Here is a 15606-nt window from a genome sequence, read left to right on the forward strand (position 1 = left end):
CAGAGCTCTAGGCGGTTTAAACAGGTAAATGATTGTTGTTGGAGTGTCGTCTTACCTTTTGTCAGCACTCTGAGTAAAATACCTTTTTTCCCACGTTGGGAACTGAGCCACTCCCTTGCCATGTTACATTTACACTGTGTGACCAGGGAAAACAGGAATTTTCATAAATCTTATGTTTGATCATTTTTGAGCTAGTGTTTTAACAAATCACCTGTCAAGGATAACTGGTATTAAAATAACAGGAGAGGGAATTATATTTCTATAAAGTTGATTATATATCTTTATAAAACATAGAAAAGAAAAAGAGTTGAAGGTAATTTAAGACCTTTTTAAAAATTTACATAAAAGTGAACACTGAAACGTTGGTTTTGATTTGTATAAGTTGGGAATTCATTAGTTGATTTGAGTGAATCCTCGATTACACAGGGCGTGACACTTCCTGTTGTAGAATACATGACTGAATGAATGAAAAGCAGATTACCTAAAGGTGTACGTTAATGCAAAGTGCAGTTTTCTTATACTAAGTTTTCCTCATAACACATTTTGAGCCTTATCTACACAACATAATAACATCTTATTTCTCTGCACAGCTTTGCTATGCCAGCCATGAGAGGCAGTGTTAATATGGCAAGAATTGGAAAAAATAGAAATCAATATTTGATAAATATATATCCACATATTTGTGTTCAGTAAAAAAAATTTAATCAAGACAATCATGATGCTGGTCTTTATAGTTATTGTGACGATAGCTTTCGAACTATGGTTGTCTGCACAAGACACGCCTCAGTTTTCCACCAATCTAGTTAGAAAGAAGACAATAAAAAGCTAAAAGTAAAGATACTTTTGTTACTCCAAACGGCAGTATACAAATACAAACTTGGCCAAACCTGCTAAACAACACCATAAAGCCATCCCTCACTATCAAAGGGGTACCTTTACATTATATACATTTAGCTGACGTTTTTATCCAAAGCGACCTACTATCGCTATATATGTCAGAGGTTGCACACCTCTGAAGCAACGAGGTCTCCCACATCAAAGGCGTGTTGTGTCTTATCTCCTGCTCCATTACCACCCCCTACTTAAGAACATCTGATAGGGCTGTGGGGACACGTCAGACAAAAAAGGTTGGGAACCATTGGCTTAGTGTAAGAATATGAAGAAATAATAAATAATGTAATGAGGGTTAGTACTGGTAGGACCAGATTCATGACAACAGTCAGTGTAAAAGGTTGTCTTGACAACTGAGTAGTTGTTGTCCATAAGGTGGTGGTAGATTGCATAACAAATCCCAATTGTTCAAACCTCGCCAGATCCAGTCTAGTCTTTTACAGGAAATAGCTTAACTTGAACTCCTTAAGTAAATTTTATTAATTTATGGTGGGAATGCACACACATTACATTTATTTAGCTGACGCTTTTATCCAAAGTGACTTACAATTGCTAAGTATGTCAGAGGTCGTACACCTCTGGAGCAACTAGGGGTTAGGTGTCTTGCTCAGGGACACATTGGTGGATGTGTCACAGTGAAGAATTGAATCCAGGTCTCTCACACCAAAGGAATGTGTCTTATTCACTGCTCCGTCACCACCCTTTTCCATCCATGCCATAAATAGACATGGGAAAAATTCATACTGAAGATCTAAGTACTAGAATAAGTATAGAAAAGACAAACAGACATATTCTTGAGTTGTCAAGATTGAATGCAAGGTTTCTAAAATATACGCGACCTGTTTGCTTTTGTAATCCAGCAACACGCCAAACCAGTTCTACTGCCTGAATCGTTACCAAGTGACTGACAACAAACAGGAGTCTGGGACGAGTTCCTACGTATAGCTTGTTGTTATGTTATGACACACCGCATTTCCTCTGTGATATCATTAGATATGCTTCTGCACAAAGGGCAACATGTGCTTTTTTGTTTTGTTAAACTGTCAAAATAAGTCTGTAGAAACTGTTGTAGTCTTGCCTCTCTGATTTGTTTGGGGGAAAAAGTGACCTCTGCTGGTTTGTTGAAATGCAAGCAATACCTCATATAAGTAAACGTTTTTTTGAAAATATATATATAATAGTGGTCAGTACATCTTTAGAATTGTCCACATTATTTGAGGATATGTTGACTCAAAAAAGCCACATGACTTTATGCTCTAAAAAAATCTAATCAATGGAAAATTGATTGATTTATTGAATAGAGATTGATGAACAATCAACATAGCAAGACGTTTCAAAGAACAACTACTTGTGTTGTGAACTCAATTCTTATATTCTTTTCCCAATTGAAGACTTTCTAATAATATATTGTCTTTCGTTTAATGAAGAACTCTTCCAGTAAGAGCATTTTGTCTCAAAGAGAGGATGATAGATTAGTATTGCGCCCACGCATCATACTGGGATGCAGCTAAAAGGCTGCTATTCATGCATGTGAGTGAGAGGGTCAGTGCTGAGGAGGGAGAGGGAGAATGTACGTGCTAATGTGTGTGTAATCACTCTGACAGATTGCACCATCTACCATCAGCAAATACTCAGTAATATCTATCTAGTGACTTATAAAGAAACAACTGTCAAGTATGTGGTTTTATTTTTTGTTTTTATTTTTCAAGGCTACACATGTGTGGAAACTGACCTGAGAATGTCATGGAGACAACATAACAATACATCAATACACTAACATAATCACTATGAACAAGAGAAAATATACAAGAAATTGATATAAAAGATCATTCTTCTCAACAGCTTACCAGACAGTGAAGAAATGTTAGACAGAAATCAAAACTTCTAAACTGTGAAGATTATCCATGTTCTGTTAGAGAGCAGAGGGAGATATCAAATTAGTCAATATAATAATATCAAAAAGACAGGAAGGGCAGGCATACAGGAAGGAGAGAAACGGGTCTGTAGGAAAAAAGGCAATGTTGGAATGAGAGCACGTACATAGGAGGCAGTTTGAGTAAAAGAGACCGAGTCAACAAGAGATAAAACTCTTCAGTCTTTTCCACCTTTCACCTCGTCTTGCTCCCCAGCTGCAGCCTGGCTGGCGGGAGTTAGCCCAGTGTGGGTGCCTCCCAGCCAGTCCCAGTGAGAGAAGAACGGGGCAAAGTGAGTATTGGGCCGCTGGTGATGAGCATCATGCTTGGGTGCACCACCCCAGAGGCCAAAGGGCACCAGGTTATGCGTGGACCACGGGAAGTCATAGCCAGAGTGGTCCTCAGTGGAAACGTAGACATTGAAGACCATGAAACCCCATGCTGTGAGGCAGTGGCACTGGAGAAGGATGGGGTCTATTGTAGCCCAAAATCCCACACTGAATAACTCCCAGCCAGACAGGTACTGGGTGACGAGGCTGAAAGGCTGGTTGTACTGATGGTGTACGGCATGGAACGTGCGGTACAACCAGGGTACCCGGTGGTGCAGCAGGTGCCAAAGGTAATACTGGAAGTCAAAGACCACCATGCAGCCCAGGATGCCCAGGCAGAAGCTCCAGAAAGTGGGTGCCTCACAGGGTAACGGGGTCGGCGGCCTCCACAGCCACTGGGCAACTGCAGCAGGAAAGATGTAGAGCAGATGGTTGTAGATGGTGACACTCAAGGTAGTCCAGATGTTAGGCCACGTGACGGGTCTGTCAGGGTGGAGCCGGTAGCGGTTAATGCAGGGCCAGCAGGGAGCCAGCAGGTCCAGCACAGTGTAAATACCAACCAGGAGGAAATAGGTGGTGACGGATAGAATCACAGGGAAGAGAGGGCTCCTCAGGAGGTCATGGTGATTCTGGTGGAGGTAGTCCCAGGCAGGCTGCAGGATCAACCCCTGGGACTGGCCCCCAGTCACGTTGTCCTCAGCCAACATCCAGGATAAAGCCTCAGTTCTGAGTAACCTGCTTGTGCTCATCACTAATGCAGCACTTCTCTTCCAAAAGAGGGCCGATCAGAGAGGATTATTTTCTAACAAGCCCCAGGACAGGATAAAGAGGATCTAAATGAATGGAAAGATCCAATCAGCTTCCTCGTGTAGGTTAAGCAACAGCAAATTGTCTGGTGATGTTGTGCCAAATTGGACTGGCGGACCGTCTTAGCCTCTTATGTATGTTCAAGCCCCACCCCCACCCCCCACCCCCCTGTGTTTTTTAAAAAAAGGCCCTCTGTAAAGGCCCTTTTTTCATGGGCACAAGGACCGCAGCCAGGACTCAGGAGCCGGGCCACAACAGCTCTCATTTTTGACCCAAATCATGGAGAGAGAGCTTCCGTTTACTTTTGAATCTGACGTGGTCACAAGAAACCAAGGGCGGTCTTGTTTAGCTACATTAACAGAGTGGTATAGCACAGCAAGTTATATATCCACTGATATATGTTAACAGGCTTATTGTTTATGTTTCTGTCTCTCTCACTCTCAGATCATCAAACACACACACACACACACACACACACACACACACACACACACACACACACACACACACACACAACATGAGCCCTAAAGAGTAATTAATCATAGCAAAAGCTGTCAAATGAGACATGCATTCAAAAGCACTTCCTTTCCGATTCTGGTTTGTAGTTATTGCTCAGTTGGAGTTTCAGTACAGAAAAACAGGATTTCATTGTTTAAAACTGAACTGGAGCAGTGATCACAGCTCTTGTTACTATGGTGTGACAATCGTCAATCAAATAAATATCATGTGATAGCCTGCTTCATATTCAGATATTAGGTCATTTGACTTGTATTTCTTTACTATTATCACTTATGTTTCATGAGATTCTTAATTAACAGTTAGCAGTATGAAGTCTTTCAACACTGACACGATGAGAAAGGAGCCAGGACACCAAATGTTTTGTAAAAATAGCTCAACACAAACCACATTAATTGGAGTAATTTTCTTTCCATAGACACATGACACTTAGATGAATACATCTGGCATGACTCAGCTTCACTATAATAATATCACACAACTAATATTACACAGGCAAATCACAATAACACACACACAACACATGAAACATTTTTCTTTTACTAGTGTATTAGTACGAACTGATACTGTCTAATTCAGACACCACTGATCCTCACTCCAAATCTAAGCATTATTACAAAAGGCTGGAACATGTTGAGCTGTTCCCAGATCTTTACAAACAAAAACCTAATGAATATATGAGATTCAAAGTTAGTTCTTAACCCCTGAGAAGCAGTTGAGAAAACAATTTCACCACAAATGAAGCTTTCATGTCTAATGATCTTCATCCTCAGATGGAGTTTGACCAGCTGCCATGACATTGTAGATGTTTTAGAGCACATCCTGTTCATGTTGGCTTAATAGCTGAGGTTCAAATTTTGTTGAGGTACTTAGGGCACATATACAATTTGTTGCAATTTATGCTTTTCACTTTTCACAGAGAAGAAGAAACACATTTCACATTAGTGACACATCTTATAACTGGGATGCATTAAAGAAACAGGACGTGAGCGCATGCTCGCTGAACATAAGCCAAAGCAGAACTTGCCATACCCTTTCTGTTACCACTTATCAGCCACTAGAGGGCAGTAAAAATCTTCACCAAAGACAGTCCCAGAAGACACTTCATTAAACAATGAAAGAGGAGCCATCCAACTGGATTTGAATGGCCAGCTGCCAAAACTTAATCTGATGTTTCCTCATTTAAAAAAGGATTCAAAAGTTGTGACAAGGTAGCTTAATATTAAAGACAGCAATTTTCAACAGTTTCAACTCAGTGATTAGCGAAGCAGTGGACAGTGATGAGTGAGCAGAAGTATAGTGTCAATACTACAGATTATGAAACTTTCTCGTGTGCAATCCAGATGGATTATGTACTGTATAGAAGGCTTCTCTTTCAAACACTAACTCTGTTCACAAGTGAATATAATTTAAGTGTACTTGTGATATTTATCTGAGCAACTCAGAGCCACTATTTTGGAAACAAATCATTAAAATGTAGAGATTCAAAATGCAAAAAGGTCTGTGAAATTCCAGAGGCCAGTGCATGAAAATTGATTCATTGAAAACACAGTGAGACTGTAGTAAAGGCTGTACACTGTCTGGAGACTCTTATTACATCTGTCTCAGTCGTAATGTCAAACCCAGAGAAAAAACTGTGAAAATCACAGAAATCACAAATAACCTCGAGGTTGAAAATCCGGCGGCTGACCGACTGACTTGTCGTTGAACCTTTCAAGCACAGTGTGGATTTTGGCACTTTGTCAAGTCTGATAAGAAGAAGTTGCTACAGTGCTACAAACAACTGTTTGAATGCAGCTGATCACTACCAGTGTTGGTTCTGTGTTACCGCTTGCCCAACAAGTGTTGGTGAAATAAACGAGAAGGGGAACTTCATACTTCACCTCATCACTAACATGCAACACTAGGTGTCTGAGGAGACGATGACATGGCGTGAGACTACTCCCTTCTCTCCCGAGGGAGAGCACACCGTCCATTGAGCTCTGCTGCCACTGCACGTCCTAGAAGCACTGTCCAGATCGCTCATTTTCTTGCTTTCTGTACCTTGTTGGCTGGTTTTAATGTGCTTTTCCACATTACTATGTCTATCAGAGGTCGCACGCCTCTTGAGCAACTAGGGGTTAAGTGTCTTGCTCAGTGTCACAGTGGGGGATTGAACCCGGGTCTCTCGCATCAAAGGCATGTGTCCTATCCACTTCTCCATCTTCATATTCATGTAATAATTATACAAATGTCAAAGAAACACAAAACCAAATTGGTTGTAATAATCATCCTCTTATAGTGAACCATTTGAGCCAGACAGATGTGATCCCTATAAGAGTTTACCACTGTACAATACAGTCAAATCAATACCAACACACAGTCATCGTGGTAACAGGCATGTTCAAATAAATGTCTCTGACATTTAAAGAAAATGCCCTGATCACTCAAAAGTCATCTTTGATTCAGAAGGTAACTAAATTTGTCAAATTCAGTCACAGAAGAACAGACAGTGAGATATCCTCTCCTCTGATCCTGACAGGGTGAGCCACAGCTATGGTGACCACTTGTCCCTGACAAAAAGCTACACTTCAGCTGCAGTCATAACCACTTTATAAACCTTTAATAAATGGTTTATAGCACACTATAATGAGCAGATATAAAGACATTTTATTAATGTGTTTGTTAATGTAAATGTGTTATACATTTAGTGAACAGCTAATGAATATTGATAAAACAGTATAACATACATTTGTTTAGTGACATGATTGCACACAAGTGTGTTTTGAAACACTTTATAAACATGCACAAATGATTTCATTTAAAAAATCAAGATGCATTCAATATTGTAATAACTCCAATACAACAGCTACCAGACTTCGCTTTCATGTTATATTATCTGAATTCAGGCCCAACAACAGAAAAGTCAGTTTGAAAAACAAAGTAATTGTCAGACAAAGAATAGAATTTGTATCATCAGTTGTTTTATCAGTTGCTCTCAGCAGTCGAAATATGAGTGTTTAAACCTGAAGAAGAAGAGATACAGAGTTGTGAAAATAGCCCTCGATTGTTTCATCCTGAGTACATTTCTTTCTTTATGTAAAGGCTGCTTAGGGCTGTGTGACAGCATGTGTTAACGCCGCTGAAGTTATGAAAGGAATAGGAACAGAATCACGTCAGGGCTCATCATCAGGTGAAGGTCCACACCCACTCAAAAAGCCTGTGCAAGAGTGGAAGACAGAGCCTCCAGTCAGCCTGGTGCAGAAACCTGAGAATACAGAGTCAGTGTGAGACTTCAGCAGGTTTCATCGCACACGTCAGCAAGACAAAAGGAACAAGAGAGTCTACAGCCATGCCAGCAGCTTGTTGAGAGGCTTGTTACAGCCCCTTGCTTTCTGCCTGCAGTGACTTGTTCTCTCTTGCAGGAGCCTGCAGTCAGGGAGGTTGTTAAACCTAAAGTGGTGGCACTTGTTTAGTCCTCCACCAAGATCACTCTCCATCTCCCTTTCTCTCTCTCTCTCTCTCTCCATCCATCCATCCATCCATCTTCAACCGCTCTTCCTGTGTACAGGGTCGCAGGGGGCTGGAGCCAATAACAGCTGACATCGGGCGAAAGGCGGGGTACACCCTGGACAGTTCGGCAGTTCCATGCACAAATTGCCACCCTCCGTGTTTATCTTTTAGCACTTTAGCTTGGCTTGTCTCCCATCTTTATCACATGCATGTGCCCGGTTTGTGACAGGCTTAAATACAGTGAGTTTTAAGCTACATGTTCACACTGCCAGTGCTAACAAGCTGAAGTTTAGTAGGTGTTTACCTTGTTCACCATCTTAGTTTATGCAATGGGACAAAAATAGTCACACATAAACTGATGAGATGTAGAAATTTTAATTTAGATACAAAAAATGTACTTGAATGGAACTGGGTGGTGGGTAAATAGACAGCTAATGCACTTCAACAACAAAGTACAAAAATTGTGTTTCACAAAGCAAAGACAGGCGTGCAGAAGGGGAACTGCTGAGTAATGTGATTAACTTATAGTCCAGTAGTTGATTCATGCTTCACATCAAAGGTGAATTCAGTATTGATCAATTGTCTTCATGTGACATTCATTTCAAATGTCTTTTTCTATCTTATTGCAGAAAGATATTTCAGAGCCGTATAATCTCCTATTGTCTTGGTAGTGACCTTGAAGATGTGACAGAGGACCTGAGGGTACACGAGGGCACATAAAATGATATATCATCTGTCACGTAGGTAGGAGGCAAGCTTCCTATCCTCTTAAAGACTGTGAGCTGGGCTTAAAACTCCCAACAGGGACAACAACTTTCACTGCACACAGTGTTTGGTGTGGTATCAGTTTGTGTTGAAGGTTTCATGTCATCTTTTTGCACAACAGTTACTACTAGCAGCTGAGGGAAACTGTTTCATCACCTTAATAAATGGAAACTTATTTTCTCCGTGGCAGTGGCTGCTTGTGGGAGAAAAGTTGCAGGCACACCTGACAACTAATATCCCTCAGGTGTTGTCTTTGGGGGCTGAGGGATGAATGGAGTGTTATTCTCCACTGTGACAGAGGAGGGTAAATCATGTATGAGAGCGACCGTCGGCCACGAAATGACAAAGGGCGAATGCTGCTGTTGCTAAAAATAAACCCTACAATGAGAACATGACGATTTTGAATCACAAGGTGAAACTGAGAGAATGGCAACCTGCTGTCAAGCAAGTCTCTACAGTTTGATTTATTTCACTGAAATGAAGTGAATCCAGTGGTTTCTTGGGAGGCACAAAACACATCAACAAATCAAAACCCGCTCTGTGGTTTCAGTAAAGTAGAGTGCACACTGCTGAGGTAAATGGGATATGCAGATGTTGCCATGTTGGAAAACCCAATCAAGTAAGTCAGCTCTGGTTATAATTATGCAGTCACAGTACTTCAAAAAAGAACGTACACTGAAAAAGTCAAAAGTGACTTAATGTGTTAGAAATAACTTGTTTGCTTTAAGAAATTTTTAGTGAAATCACAATATTTCCCTTACAGAAGTGCTTTTGTTCCGTAAACCAAACCACACAGGATGCAAACTCCGCTCTCTGGCCCCAATCTCCTGGACTTTGTACGGCCATTGTCCATCAATCTGATCACCACCACTTCCTACTCTTAAAAAATATTTTATGACTATAAGAACACATGGAAACTCTTTGATTCAGACTTCTTACAGGTGTACCCCAGAGATATAGTTTGTAAAAGTAATTTGCGGGACAGATTTTTTTAAGAGAATGGTCAACATTGGTGCAGCAGAGGCTGAGAGATAACCCGATTTTTAGTCCCTGATGTAGGTCAAGCTCCAATAATGCTAGATGCTACATTTCCCACAAACTGCATGCTATCTTCCATTAGACCCTACCTGTAAACACTCTTTACAGGGTGTAAACACACACGTCCTTCCAACTCTGTGCAGGCACTTTTGTCATATATTTCAAGCCTCAAGACCGAGCAGAGATAATCCTGATGACATCACTGTGACACAGTCAGGGTTATTTTACAGAGAAACAGAGGACATTATACTACACAGAGGTTGAGTAGTACTCCTCCTGCTAGTAATATGACCTTCAGTGAAAAGCTCCTTTAACAGAGAACTATAAAAGTGTTACCATGTCATGCTCAAACAATGAAACTTTTGTCATGGAGAGTCATATTTAATTTAGAACATCCACTTTTTGTATAGTATTGTATGCTAGACTTCCTTGTGCCTCCATGGCCTGTTGCTAAAAAGTTACAAGCCAACTGCAGCCAGATTGATGTAGAGAGAAGTAAATAAAGAGTCACTCAAACTGAAAATAACATATTAATATCCGGTATTTTGTTATGTGACGCAAACTGTTATCCTTCATGTCTGCAGGTCTTGGCTATCAGCACGGTTCTGTCTCGAACCGGTGACTTCAGGTATGGGAGGCTGACACGCTGACGAGGAGGCGAAAACCCTAAAACTATTGGTCGCCATTGCGTTTCTTGAGGCGTAGGGAAGTAGCAACTTGACTTAACTGCAAGATTTCAGAAATTCCTATCCTGATAATGTATGATTGTATCTGATTGTAGTGGCTAAGAGTGACACAAAATGTAATACTCAAAAAGTACCTCAAAATCTTTCTAATGCACAATACTTGTGCAATAAATGTATTTATTTGCTTTCTAGATACACACACTGTGTACAGTACATGTATACCTACATACAGATAACAAATGTTTTCTGTCCACTCATGTAAAAAGCAAGTCTCCCCTGAGCAAAATACATGAACTTCTTTTTTCAGTTAATATTTTCCATTGTGGTTCTAAGGACAGGACTGCTTTACATTTCCACAAAAAAAGTAATGGAGACACATGTGGGCCATAAATAAATACATTTAGAAATGGCTTTAATCAGTAAAAGACTAATTTAAATGTAATAAAATGTAAAAACATAATCCACATCATTCTTCCTTTAAGATGAATACAATGAACTTAGAATAAGTGTAACGTGACCTTGTCTGTGAGTTTTATCAACTGCTTGTTTGTTTCTCATGTTGTTGTTTTGTTTGTTTGGTGAGCCGAAAACAAATTTCTACGCTTGGTGGATAATTCTTCTAATAGTTCTAGGTCTATGTAAGAGACACAGACATGTGTGAATACCTGGGGGGGCTCCAGGGTTACACAGGTACGTGTTTTGTTTTTCACTTAGCGGCCTTGATTAAAACCTGGAAAGGAAGACAGTTACCATGGGCGTCTCACCTGTGGAATTAATTATCGTCAGAAAGATAGAGGATGGCCCACTTAGCTTCTCCTCATTTCCTCATAAACAAGCTGTGCCGCTGGGTCTAATATCACATTTGTACGGGACTCTAACCAGGTAAGAACACCACTCACAAATACTCTGTTTCTTACTAAATAATGTTAGTCTTGTTACATTAAATGTGTAAACCATAAAACATTTATTTTGTCAGGAACCTGCAAGAGTTATCATCCTTCCAGCAGAATGCCGAGCCAACTCGAGGGTGCAATGGATGCTCTGATAACAGTCTTCTATAACTACTCTGGACATGATGGTGACAAATACAAACTCAACAAGGGCGAGTTAAAGCAACTCTTGAACAGTGAGCTCACTGACTTCCTCATGGTAAAGTAAACATTTCAGTATTGCGATTGTGTTGTTGATTGTTTAGTCTATTGTGCATTTAAATTGAAGTTGTTACACCATCAGTTTGCTGAGGTTTTCGCTGAATTAGAGAAGTCTTCTCAAAAGGAAAAATATGACCATCCTCACAGCGATCAAGCATTTAAGTTATTTGGGACATAGTTATTTGTGAATATTTTCAGCAAAGCCCTGACTCTTAATTTTCTATTGTGTGTGGCATTTTTATACTGAACCCCGTAGCCAGGTAGCAACCAGAGTGCTTTAAAAGAAGCGATCGAAGCAGTGCAGGACCCATCCTCCCCTCCTCTGAAGTCTTTTTTGCTCAGCCCCTGTCACTGGAGCATCTGCAGCGAGATTTTCCAGTGACAGTTTTTGTGTCCTGACAGTCAGGCCACCAAAATGAAGCAAGGAAAGTAGATCTAAAAGCTTAGAGTCTTCACTCAAATAGGTAACCTCAGCTTCTGATACACTAAGACAGCAGCTCAATAGACACTCACCTCCTGGACTGAACCTCCAAGACCCAGTCTGCCAGCGATCTTGACTTCAAAATATTTGCTTGGACCTTGGTTCAACTCCACCTGAGAATAACTGTTACTATTACTTCAGATAAAGTTATTATATTAGGAGGCACTAAATATTCACAAAAAGGAAATGTAGGAAAGTGTAACAGACAAATCAAAGACACATAATACACATGGCACCTTGAGAGAGAAAGAGAGAATGTGGGAATGTGTTGGTGCACCAAAGTGTGACCTGTACATCTCCCTGTATTTCCTCAATTGATCCAGAATGTCCAATAGTAATTATGTTAACTCACTTTTTTAATTAAGGATCTTTCCCACTCTGGATGACACTTTACTGTTGCCTGACTCGCTTAAAAGTCAAATGAGATAACCATGTTTTCAAATGATTTAAGATGGAGCCTTCTGACCTTGTTTGAGGAAATTGTTTTCTCATTGATTGCTGCTGTCAAAGTGTAACTGCTGGTGGCACTCACATCATAGCGCTGTGGGAAATAAAGAATGTGGAGGGGGAGATAGATAAGGTCATTTCAGATAAGCCTCAGCCCCTGAGTCTATGTGATAGCAGTGTGGACAAGCCTCATGTTCCAGATGATTGAGATCAACACATCAACAAAACGGCTGAGGCTTGAGAGTCAAACCTCTGATGCCCTCAGATATGTTTTTTTTCCTCTTCTCTTCTTGTCCTCTAATACGGATGGGAAGCCTCAGGTGCACACACATCATCATCAGTGGCCTATATCGCCTCCAAATATAGACACTGTCATGATGTCGTCACATCCCCCGGGGCTGTAGTCACCTCTGAGAATAGATGCAGCCCAAGCATAACATTCACTCTCAGTTTCCTCTGACAGAAAACTTTGACACTTGCAAACCAAAGGCTTGATAAACTACTGTATATTTATCGTTCAGTTTAGAAGTAGGTGTGTAATATAAAAAAGATGCTCCCCAGACTGAAACTCCAGACAGCAGAGGAGAGAGAAGCTTTAGAGGACAGCCATGTCTCTTAGTTTTGTTTTTTTCCCTTTACAATATGTAGAAGTATTATTTATTATTTCTGTTTCAGTTTATCTTAAATTTGGTGCTCAATTCAGGATTGGTAGTTTAAATTTAGATGATTTTTTTTTTAAGTTTTGGTAATTTTGGAACTACTTGTATATTTTAATTAATACATTTTATTTAAGTGTGAAATTGTTAAATGAAATAATTTGACAAATGTTTTTCCCCTAAGTGTCAATCTCTCTGAAAACCATGTATCTCCAAATTTGGGTTTTTTAATTGTTCAGATAAACAGAATGATAAGAGAAAACGTTTCTTCTTTTAAAGTGAAAAATATTGTTTGCTTTTTAAACTTTGCGTCAGCTGAAAACTATATATATATATATATATATATATATATATATACATATATATATATATATATATATATATATCATGTGTAAGAGTCTGAAAAAGTTATAAGTTAATAGTTTATCTTGGTTATTTATCTCTTTTTACAATATACTTGACTCATTGAAAGCATGAAAGTCACATTTTAAAAGTAAATAAAAATATATACATTCATACATGCAGAACACAATTTAGCTGTATGCTTAAATATAGCTTTGAGTTATTTTGACCATGAAAAAATTCAAACTGCATAAAATATTCATCAGTATTGCAGTCATGTTTTCTTAATAAAAAACCCAATCTAAACTTGCCCTTGGTGTGGACTGGATTTTAATTTCAGCCATTGCAAAAATATGACCTTTAATGAGCGACTCAAAATAAAGATCACCGCTGCCTCGAAGGTTAGAGGGTTGAAAAGGAAAACCACATGTTGCTTTTTCAATCCTGAAGGAAATGAGCAAAGCAATAAATGTCGCGTGCAATCAGCTGCAGCTCATGGGTCATTTAGCAGCAACATCACTCTGTTCTCCACTGGACGCGGATGGCAGCTTCTGCCTTGAGTCAATATTAAGGGCCAATATCAATCAGATGACTGCATGTGTGTTCCTCATGACCTAAATGTAGTTTGTGTTGCGTCCATGTTATACAGGAGAATCATTAAGACATTTACATCATTCCCAGTGCTGCTTGTTTGTTGGATTAATATTCTCTTTATTTCTGTATTTTTGTTTTCAGTCTCAGAAGGATCCAATGCTGGTGGAGAAAATCATGAATGACCTGGACTCTAACAAAGACAACGAGGTGGATTTCAATGAGTTTGTTGTCTTGGTGGCAGCACTGACTGTTGCCTGCAATGACTTCTTCCAAGAGCAGAAGAAGAAAGCCAAGTAGATGTGTGTAAGAAACCGACTGTAAACCAAGTGTAAATCTTTGTCAGGATTAAATGTCATCACATTAAAAAAAGTAAATGTTCCAGTTGAATAATTTGTAATAGCATTTATACATGAGTATAGGATTGTGAATGTAACAGTTATAAATGTAGACACTCATAGATGTCATGTTGTCTTATCAATTTTCAGCCTGGAACTGTTGATGACTTTGTGATCTTACGTTGAGCTTGTCTGATCCAAATTATAGTCATTCTTATGTTAGAGTGGTGTTTGCAAATAGAAAATAGAAAGTGCCCTTTTCCTAAATTGTCCGGTGTTGTCATTGTTATGTATCTATTGTGTTTGGAGCTGTGTTTTTATCCTAAACTTGGGACATTACAGTAAAAACTAAACTCTTCTTGTTTTGTCTAAAAGACAGCACAGTACGGTCATTACTGACAATTCATTCAGTGACATTAACCTTTAAAAAGACACCTTTGTTATCTCAGAATGTTCATTCTCATTCATTTTTTTTTGTCCCAGTAGACGTCCCAGCTGACACTGTGCCTGTTCCATTTTAAATGTCAAAAGTTAAATATTTCATAAAGCCTATTGATGCATTGTCACAGCCTGATGGTGCGTTTAGGAAACAGTTTTGTCCCTTGTCAGTCTTGCTGTCAGTCTTGCTATCAGTCTTGCTGTCAGTCTCCCCAGGAGGAATACTTTTTCCCCTGCAAGGTAGAGTCGTGGGAAAATGCACACGATCACAGTGAATAAGCCAACTGTTTACTTTATGTTTCATTGCTAAGGGATGTACATTGTCTGTAACATTTAATGCTTTTAAATGTATTGTGTGTATCTATGTTTGACAAATATTTGACTTTGAGCATTGTGTTTTAATATGACAACTGATGTGTCAAAATAAATTAATTGGAAGACATGCCTTTTTCTTGGATTTTTATTTATTGGGTGCAAAAAAACAAGAATAGAAAAAAAGAAAGTGTAGTGTATTTTTTAAGCTCATTAAATATGTAAATAAATATTTTTATGTAAAATCATAATCGGAAAATAATTAGCAAGTATAACTGTCAAATAGCTGCAGAAAATTAAACATTATATTTCCCTTATATAGTGGAGTAGACATGTAAAGCAGCAAAATTACTCCTCAAAATGTTCATTAAGTACAGCTAAATGTACTTTCCACCACTGTACATGTGGGAGTG

General features: G+C 39.3%; 2 protein-coding genes across 2 annotated transcripts; one reads left to right on the plus strand and one right to left on the minus strand.

Moving 5' to 3' along the window:
• Positions 1 to 858: 858 nt before the first annotated feature.
• Positions 859 to 4375, minus strand: ch25hl2 (cholesterol 25-hydroxylase like 2). The gene has a single exon (XM_038733992.1). The coding sequence runs from the start codon at positions 3880 to 3882 to the stop codon at positions 2983 to 2985; it is 900 nt and encodes a 299-aa protein (XP_038589920.1). The 5' UTR covers positions 3883 to 4375; the 3' UTR covers positions 859 to 2982.
• A 7070-nt stretch (positions 4376 to 11445) lies between these two features.
• Positions 11446 to 14777, plus strand: s100z (S100 calcium binding protein Z). Its single transcript, XM_038734239.1, has 2 exons — positions 11446 to 11586; positions 14250 to 14777. Exons 1-2 carry the CDS (start codon positions 11446 to 11448, stop codon positions 14403 to 14405), a joined length of 297 nt encoding a protein of 98 aa, XP_038590167.1. The 3' UTR covers positions 14406 to 14777.
• Positions 14778 to 15606: the final 829 nt, after the last annotated feature.

The sequence above is a fragment of the Micropterus salmoides genome, unplaced genomic scaffold (genome assembly GCF_014851395.1).
Source record: "Micropterus salmoides isolate LMB-PRFRI ecotype aquatic unplaced genomic scaffold, ASM1485139v1 Ms_hic_scaffold_20, whole genome shotgun sequence".
Lineage (NCBI taxonomy): Eukaryota > Metazoa > Chordata > Actinopteri > Centrarchiformes > Centrarchidae > Micropterus > Micropterus salmoides.